At 41.1% G+C, this 9,391-nt stretch overlaps 1 protein-coding gene across 5 annotated transcripts in view; it reads right to left on the bottom strand.

Annotated features, from left to right (window-relative positions):
- The window catches only part of ep300a (E1A binding protein p300 a), a 37,326-nt gene that overhangs the window by 20,355 nt on the left and 7,580 nt on the right, over window positions 1-9,391 (bottom strand). For 4 of the 5 annotated variants that reach the window (XM_042227078.1, XM_042227079.1, XM_042227080.1 and 1 more), the window contains exons 9-19: window positions 8,928-9,045; window positions 8,496-8,637; window positions 8,299-8,370; window positions 7,870-7,955; window positions 7,526-7,675; window positions 3,761-4,252; window positions 2,915-3,335; window positions 2,688-2,806; window positions 2,480-2,543; window positions 2,139-2,314; window positions 447-535 (exon numbers count right to left, since the gene is read on the bottom strand). In XM_042227078.1, coding sequence (XP_042083012.1) covers window positions 447-535; window positions 2,139-2,314; window positions 2,480-2,543; window positions 2,688-2,806; window positions 2,915-3,335; window positions 3,761-4,252; window positions 7,526-7,675; window positions 7,870-7,955; window positions 8,299-8,370; window positions 8,496-8,637; window positions 8,928-9,045 — 1,929 coding nt within the window. The remainder of the gene's footprint in view (window positions 1-446; window positions 536-2,138; window positions 2,315-2,479; window positions 2,544-2,687; window positions 2,807-2,914; window positions 3,336-3,760; window positions 4,253-7,525; window positions 7,676-7,869; window positions 7,956-8,298; window positions 8,371-8,495; window positions 8,638-8,927; window positions 9,046-9,391) is intronic. The other variant, XM_042227081.1, reaches the window with a different exon arrangement.

Here is a 9,391-nt window from a genome sequence, read left to right as displayed (position 1 = left end):
GGTAAACCATACAGACTTGGTGTAGACTCCCCTGGGTACAGGCTGTGGTATGAGGTCCGGTCAATAGCCTTGTCTGCTTTGCACTGGTGTTTAAATATTCTAAGCTTTCTTTAAAAAAAATCTCTCTCTCACACACACACACACCCACACACCTTAAAGAATGTGATCAGAGGACTGACTGTTAAAATGCCAGTGCATTAGGCACCACATGGAAATATTTAATACAAAAAAAAAAAAAAAAAAAAAGAGAACATGAAGTGAAGGGAAGTGTTTAGGGAAACAAAATTAATCAGATAATTATTTGGCATTTACCTCATATTCTCTGAATACTGGCCCACTGCTTAAACTCTTCTTAATGGCTCTCTTCTATAATCTCTTCCTTTTTTACTATCCATTCTTCCTATTACCCTTCATTTCTTTATTGCTCTTCCCTTCTCCCCCCATACCTGTTCTGGTAGCTGAAGTATGCAGCGTCTCGGGGGATAGTGCACAGCTGCTTTCCATAGCAGCACAACGTCTGAGGAGAGAACTCCAGCTGATGGAGAGAAGCAAAGAAAAATGATAAACAACTCGTTAACCTCTTGACCATCAACAACTGAATCTTTAGCCACTCAGCATCATGTGAATGAGGCAAACTCATCAGTGCCCTCTCACTGGTATAGCCTACGATACTTATAAAAGTAATGAAATAAACTCCCCGAGTCTTACTTTTATGTCCCTGGACCTGTATGTGGGGAGTTCCACCTAGGCAGCTATTCCATCTATGTCATACGATTAGCATTGAAGCTGCTGGATAGTGCTACTTCAGTCAAGTGCAACGTTAAATTGCACCACACCCCCGCACTCTTGCTGGGACAGCTGCCCGAGTTAACAACCCTACACCACACAACAGTACTATTATCAAGTCTAAGCACTTCTTAAAACTGACCTTCAGTTTAATCACACTGTGACAGTGGCAAAGATATATACACAATTTCAAGAAAAATGTTTGTACTTGACTTGAGGAACCAGAAACAAAACCTGAACATGGAAAAAAAAAACTCACAGGAGACAACATTTCCCAAGTTCTGTTTAGGTTTTTATTTTATCTGAGAAAAAAAACTTTACTGATTAAGTCAAGTTCTACTTCGATTTGTCACACTGTACTATACCTTCAGCCAGCTTTTAATAATAGAGGGGCAATCAGTTTTGTTATTTGTCTGCAAAACCAAAAATAGCAGAGTCTAATGAGAGCTGAAACGTGATATCGCAGTGGCATGCTCAAGGCCAATTTTAGCTATGAACCCACTTCACTTGCTTCTGTTTTCAGGTCTGAAACATGGTCAAAAAATTCAAACACACATCTTCAACCTGCGTTTTATAAAACCGTAATAGTTTTAGGCTCCATGGGTTGGTTCACATGTTGAAACAAAACCTCTATAAAGTATAAAAGTGTAAGACTATATCGGCATCACTCCTTAATATTTAGCCAGATACACTAAGCCCTGGTTTACTTAGACTCTGGTTCAAGTTCATTTGTAAATACTTTGATGAGTTAATTGGCCGGGATAATTTGAACCAATGCAAACGTGCACTCAGGTCTTCACACCGTGTCAGGATTGGGCTTCTTCACCTTTGGTGTTGTTACCAACTTAGCACCTTAACTTGAGCAGTGTAAGTGACGTCCTACAACTTGGGAACGCGATATCAATCCAGTGCATTAATAATGCTTTGCTTTTTCTTTTTCATTTTAAATCCGCATACATACTGCAAATTTCTGCACAGCAGCTCAGATGAGAAAGAGCCATTTAGGAACACACACTTAGCTAAACTAAATTAGCTTATTAAAATAAGGGTTAGTTTAATAACCAATAGTTGTTTTATTTATTTTTTTAATAATCGTGTGAGCTCTGGGCTGCTCTACAAAATATTTGGGATATTTGTCTATGTAATGCACTTTCACTAGATTTTCTGGCAGATTGCTTGTGTTTCCACTTACATGCACAATACTTGCCGAACATACAAATGACTCTCAAACCATTACCGAACTCTGTTGAACAGCTCTAACCTATGCAGTGCTGTTGCCAATTTAAGAGTGACCTGTACCCACTCCTATTCCACCTCGTCCATTCAGCCGGTTATTCCACACTTTGTCTCACCTTCCTCCCACAACAGTAGCCAAGACTCTGCATCACAGGGTCGATCTCCTGTTCGAAAACCTCAGCCAGCTTGGAGCAGTACTTGTAGACTCGTGAGGTTTTGCGATTGTACAGCCAGGCATTGTTGAACATCAGCCAGATGTCTTCCACGTACTGCCAGGGCTCCTGGTACTGACCTAAAACCAACACACGCAAACCATGATGACTTTCCAATCTAGAAATCAAAAAACTTTTACACTTTTAGTCCTCCCTTCTTAACACATCAACTTCTAACACCCCCAAATCTATGCTTTTTCGTTGTGGTCTACTAAGTTTCCATAAATACAGCAGCACATACTAACCTGTGTCTAGCTTTCGCTTGATGGTTGATAAGTCCATTGGGTTCTTCACAATGTCAAAGTAATCCTGGAACATCACAACGTCAAAACAGAGCAGTTAAGCCCTCGACTAAAATTTGTACGAGTTAAAATGCAGATAAAAAGTTAGACTTTTTTGCAAATGTGAAACTGAGCAAGTATAAATAATCTAAACCTCAGCAGGGGTACATACAGGTATGCAGAGCAGTTGAGGATCAACAGGCATTCTGAATGGCAGAGACTCTGGATCTTGTCTGTAGAGAGATTCAAGCGTGGGCATCAGGGCCTGACGAAGCTCCTCCGGTTTGAAGACTGTAAGAATGATGGAGATTAGAGGGCAGAGTAAGATGAAAGGGTAATAAAACATGATTCATTTTCAGCAGGTGTAAAACAGCTGGTAAAAATGTATTTTTGACTTACTCTTCTTTTTCACTGGGGCCTGCGACACGACTGCCTCCGAGCTCTCCTCTTCATCTTTCACCTCTTTCTTCACCTCTTTCTTCACCTCCGGTTTTCTGTCTTCCATCTTTACTCCTGACCCCTGTGTTGTAGTCGACGTTTCCATAGGAACTCCTTTACCGCCTTCTCCAGAACACTCTTCTTTTTTAAATTCGGATTTCACAGGTTTTTCCTCCATTTTGAGGTTGCCGAGTTTCCCTCCTTTGGAGCAGCTCCCAGCATCGCTCTCGTCCTCCTCATCCTGATGTTTGACCTCCATCTTTATGTCCACATTGGTGGCTGAAGTGTTTGACGCCGGTTGCTGGGACGAGGTGTCTAGACTGCTGACAGAAGCTGGGGTCGGGGCCTGACTGTCGGCTGGGAACGAACCCTTCTGGGATAACTGAAGAGAGATGCACAAATTAGATGCATACAAGTAGTAAATATGCAAGTGGTGCACGACAGGGGAACATGCAAGTAAAACTGAACAAACTGCTCATAGTTTGGTGTTACATTAACAGAAAGGGCAATGCGACATAGCTTAATCCTTCGGGCAGTTGCTTGGAGCATCAAATCTGTAAAGAACTTTGATGAACTGTGTAAATTTACCTTTGAGGCAAAGCATGCCCACAGCAAATCACTGATATCATGATGATGATCTGATTCAGATATTTGTGCTATTATTTATAAAGTATTTTCTCTTTAAAGTATTTTATTGTTGTCTAAAACTTCCCAAACTTAAAAGACCTGATTTAAAAAAATATTTTTTAAAGTTTCTAACTCATGAATTAAAAATAAATGCCAGTTTTTACAATAAGGGACACTGACCGGAGTACGTGGCAGCTGACTGCCATGCGGTGTTGAACTTGAGGCCATTCCAGGATGAGATGGAGTGGTTGAACCAGCAGGCCCCATGTGTTGCTGCTGGAGGGGCTTGTTGGAGCCAGGACCCTGACCAAGCTGGTTCTGCTGAGGAGCTGGGGGTGGCACCAAATGTGATGCATTCGGGGTGTGTGGTTGTGGCGTCTGCGACCCAGCAAGCCTGGGGGGCGTCTGGTGGGGAGTAGGTGATCGGCTGTGAGCAGGAGAGGGTGAGCTGCCACGCATGGGCCCCAAATGAGGGTTGGAGTTGGGTTGCTGGTTTGTGTTAGATGGAGTCATTGATGAGGCAGGGGCTCCGACAGCAGAGTTGGGACCTCCACCACCCACGCTTTGAGGCCCCATTGGCCCTACTGGAGGGACACCACTGGGAGTGCCAGCTGAACCCGGCTGTGCTAGAGGACTCGCAACTGAGAGGGGGGGAGGAGTGCCCATCTGCGTCTGAAGACAGAGGTAGAGTTGGTTAAGAGACAGAAAATGTTGTTCTTTGGGTAACCTAAGAATGTATGTAATGAGATCACATCAGGATGCTTTATATTCTATCCATGTTTCTTAACATCACGTTATAGGGAAATTGTAACAATACTGCCCGAGGATGGCAAGAATGAAGAGGTTACTCATCTCCTACGTTTACATTTTACCGCATAAAGTTTTATATTAACCCAGAATATTGCAGTTCTATCTGATGATCCAGGAATTATTGGAGTGTGTTTTCTCTTCTTCAGGTTTAAATTTTAGTTTGCTACATTTTAAATGGGGATGCACCAATCCGGTTTAGATGTCTGCCAGTACAGAGTATCAGTGCTTATGTTAGTTTAAAGTTACAGTGTGCATAAATTTCACTGTTAGATGTCAGTAGACTGGATTGCAGATTAGAGTTAACACCCCCCCCCGAATTCAAGTGCACTAGCTACAGTGGCTCCTTCAGGTAAAACATGTTTAAATTAGCCAAGAGATCAAAAACAATAAAAACGCCCGCTCACTATGACTTTACACTCCATGTCTCATTGATGCCGAGATGAATTATTGAGGGTAAGTTGAACTGCTGATAAGCGCTGCTGTTTTAGCATCTGTTAGCTGGCTTTAGATCCACTCAAAAGACAGTTTCACTAACATTCTTGGACTCAGTTACTTGACAGTCCACATTAGCTGTCACAATGTTAGCGTATAACCAGCTGTCGACGTTGTTTAGCTGGCTCCTTGTCAGCTGTTCTGAGATGGGAGGGTCATGTGTCTAATCTGCTGACATTAATTACTGTGACGATATCTGGAATAAATAAACATGTTTATGCATGTTTTCCTGTGTCAGAGACCTGACTTCAGTTCAGGAGATGAAGCTTAAGATGTTAAGAAAGAAGATAACATTTTGTGAAGATGTCAGTGGCATTTTCTTTCCTTTGTTGGTGAAGGTTATGTCTTACAACTGAAGAAAGCCTATGTATGAAAATACATATCTAGTGTCTTCTCCTTCAGACAAATTTAAATCAGAGGTGGGCGGTATAAACTGTATACGGTAGAAACTATATAAATTTGGCCAACGGTAGAGATTTTGACTATACCATTCTACCGCGATAGCGCATGTTGATGGTGTCATCAATCTGCGCCTGTTTTGGGTTGAAAGCATTGCAGCAGCTGCAAACAACATCATCTGCAAATTATGCCGGGCGACAGTCATAGCAAAGAGATGAAGCACTTTTGGAATATGGGGAAAGCCAAAAACTGAGCTTCCTCCACTTCCGTACCATTGATTCATTAATGCTGAATTCTCTCGCAACTGCTCTATTCCAATGTTGTTGCAGTATATTAATGACTAACCTCGTATTGTGGATGGATTATCTCAGTTGTTCTCCTGACTGAAGTTTGGCCCGTTTATAGCATCCTGCCATGTGATTGCATTTGTCCCTAACCCCCAGAAACCCTCACGTTAACTTTTATCAAGTGGAAAAGTGTTAGCGTTCATCCTTCAGCTTCACTGTGCTAATATTATGCTAACGTAGCTGTTTTGCTAGCGATCACGTAGCACATCATTATATACCAGCTAGTCCAACTTCAGTAACCCTACAAACATCACTGCTGTTTAATTTTCTGTCTTCATTTATGTTGGAAGTGATAGCAGAGCAGTACGTTTTAATTTTTTCAGAAATCTCTCAGTCAGAACATGCTATATCGTGTTTAGGTGGAAACTAGCGAGCTAACTTCCTGCTAACTTCTAACTCAGTTGAATTTACTAAATTCTGTTTTCATGGATGCCTGGATGTTAAACTTAATTGTTACACCTGGTAAAGCAGCAACGCCTATCATTTTATTAAAGATGAAAGAATTTAGACAGTTTTTAACTCTCAGTGATGCCGCAGTGGGACCTGAAGAAGACGGAGTTTTGGACCCAGATTACTCCAAAAGGCTTCTGACTACGGCAGCCGTAATGCTCCGGCAATCCATCAAGCGGTGCGCCTTCATAGCTTACCAAAGTCGTACTAAAACATGACTTTACTTTTTGTCAGACTCTGGAACAACAGTGTTGTTTCTGTGCAGCCATTTCCCTCCATGCCAGTTTTCAAAATTGGCAGTTTTCATTTTAATAAAGGAGACGCTCTCACGACTCATCGAGTGTCACTGACTAGTCAATCGGTAGTATGCAGTCAACTAAATGCAAGAAAGTTGCATAAAATAGTTTTCAACCATAGGAAATTTGAGTGTCTTCATAGTTTCACTTTTAAGATGCACTAGTTTTCGTAAACTGCAGGAAAAACAAAATTAAATACTGTTGTGCACAATTACCAAAAAAAAAAAAAAAAAAAAAAAAAAAAAAACACAACGTGCATCAAATTAACTATTTCCAACAGTGCAATTTAATTTCTATGCATTCCAGAAACTACACATAAAGACATAAAGTAAAAACACCAGTAAACTTTTGAAAGGCCCTGTAGAGTTAAAAAAAAAAAAACTACGTTTCCTATGAAAAATGACATCACTTAAAAATAGTGCCTGCTCCGGTGGGCTTAAAAATTACACTTTCACCTCAGCGTGAACGTCATTAGGTTACTTTATACTGTTGTTATTTACACTCGCACTAGTTTCACCTTCCCTTGACTCACAGCGAGTGCACACAGATATACACACCTCTCATGTAGAGTGGAGCTAGCGAGAGACAATTGAAGTCAATATTAATCAAATTGGCGACACTTTTATTACTGTAAGTGCAGCAAAAGCTTCCCAACAACCGAGAGAGAAATAAACAGACACGCAGGGAAAGGATGGTTGGAGCTTTTCAATCATGTCAACTCACTTGACCACAGTATGTGGTTGAGTAAAATGTACAGGCCTTTTCCTGTTAGCTTCCTCTAAGCTATATGTACTTCTACTGGTATATGACAGAATAACACAGAACAACATAGAAATGAACCAAGTTACAACTGGAAATATATCTGATCCAAAGGGTTGGTGCATCCCTAGATTTACATGTATAACTAATGGTTAGTGTAGTGTGTACTTACAGAACACGATGACCTGCACAGTACTCTTTACAATTCTCCTCCTCACACCCAACACATTAACAACAGAGTTTATATTTGAGTTGGAGGGGGAAAAATGAAAGAGAAAAGAAAAGAAGAAAGGAAGGACTATTTAGGTCCTTATTAAAGACCTAAATATGAATTGCTACAGGTACAATCAGGGTTTCTAAGCAACATCAAAAAGAAGTGCGAGCCCTCTTACCTGCACCATACCTCCTGGTCCCCCAGGTGGTGTCATCCCAGACTGAGCTCCAACTCCAGGTCCTGAGCCAGGAAACTGTCCCTGGGACATATACGGGGCTGGCAGCTGGTTAACATTGGGCTGCCCCACCCTGGGTCCAACCATTCCCATCTGAGTTTTAAAAAAAAAAAAAAAAAAAAAAAAAAAAAAAAAAAAAAAAGCACTGGTCTTCAAAAAAACTAAACTTTATATTTTCTTATAATTTTGTTATAAAAAAATCGAATTAATTTAACAGCTACTCATTTTATTTCCCCCACTCTTTCAACTGTGTTCTTCTACATATCTGAAACACTGTGTGTACTCACCTGGTTGCCAGATGGTCCCAAGGGTAGAGGAGGTGTTGACCTCTGGCCCATAGACTGTATTCCCATTTGGTTAAACTGATTCATACCTGACAAAACACAGAATTTATGATATACACTGGGGGGGGGGGGGGGGGGGGGGGGCGTGGTCAACATGAGGGCAAAGACACTGAACTCTAAAGCCTTCGTCATCAGAGTGAGCACGACAGCAGATATTAGAGACGCGCAGCTACTCCAGCTGTCTATGTCCACAGCGGAGATTAATCATGGCATTACACTCAGCCCATTTGGCTCCAAGTTAACATTTGGTAAAACATAACTAAAAAATAAATGGAAAATAAATAAATAAATGAATAAATAAAAAAATAAAAAAATCAGTGTAAGCTTCAATTCCACCATAAAATGATGTGCCTGCAACTACAGATGTTTTACCTGGGCCTTGCGTTCTGTTCATCTGATTTGGTCCTGCTGGTCGCACCATTACCGGGTCAGTTAGGGGACCGTCTGTAAAGATAGGGGAGGAGGAGAAGGAAGTTAAACTGCCGTGTGTTCACCAAGCATGAGCAGAAGACTTTGAACAAACACTAAAACGTTTCATTTCTTCCACTGCCCCCAACAGGTTCACTCACTTGGAGGCAGCCCAGTAGGGGGCTGTCCCATGCCAGCAGGTCCAATGTTCACACCTTGCTTCTGCAGTCGGGTCCTCCTCTTCTCTTCCAATTCCTTCTGGATCTTGTAGATCTTCTCTGCCAGCAAATGGTAATACTCAGCCTGTCAAAAGAGAACAAGAGATTAAGGACATTAGAAAACAAGAATTTGAACACAGAAAGGACACAAAAATATAAATTCTTTTGAAAATTATAGAAGTATTTTGAAACTCAAGTAATACCAAATCTGTGGCTCTCTTTCATCTTGGGAAAAAGACAAGTTAACAACAGGAAAAAAAGACAGGGGTTCACCTGCTGCAATAAATTTAATGAACAAGTAATGACAGCACAATGACTGACATAGATACTGAAACACCGACACCACTGATTTCTCAAGTGTAAGGAGCAACTTACTCTGCTGTTAGCCGATTCATACATGTCACCCTCAACTTTTCGGGCATAAGCCACCAGGTTCTCCATTCGACGGTCCTTGAGGGCAGCGGGATCTGGAGTCGGAAAGATGGCCTGGACACTGTGGAGGGACAAGTAAAGAGGAGGACAGAAAACAGGATGAAGGAAAAAATGGTGGAAATTGTGTAGTTTTTAACTACAGCGCGGACAGAGGTATGTGTCTGAGATGAACATGACATGGATATCCAGTCTCGATGGCATCATTCAGATCCCAGAAAAAAAGGAAGAAAAAAACCTTGATGAAACCAAGCAGATAACCCTCCATCTATTTCTGAAACATTCACCATATTTAATATGATAATCCACCAGTATGTTTTCTATCTATGACTACAGAAATACACGACACCTAATTTTTTATATCCAGGCAGATGAATGGAACTTAAAAAAAAAAAGAAAAGAAAAAGAAA

The sequence above is a fragment of the Haplochromis burtoni genome, unplaced genomic scaffold (genome assembly GCF_018398535.1).
Source record: "Haplochromis burtoni strain Fernald_Lab_line unplaced genomic scaffold, NCSU_Asbu1 Contig_242, whole genome shotgun sequence".
Taxonomy (NCBI): domain Eukaryota; kingdom Metazoa; phylum Chordata; class Actinopteri; order Cichliformes; family Cichlidae; genus Haplochromis; species Haplochromis burtoni.
Note: the sequence above shows the minus strand (reverse complement) of the source record. Positions and strands in the feature narration are given on the sequence as shown.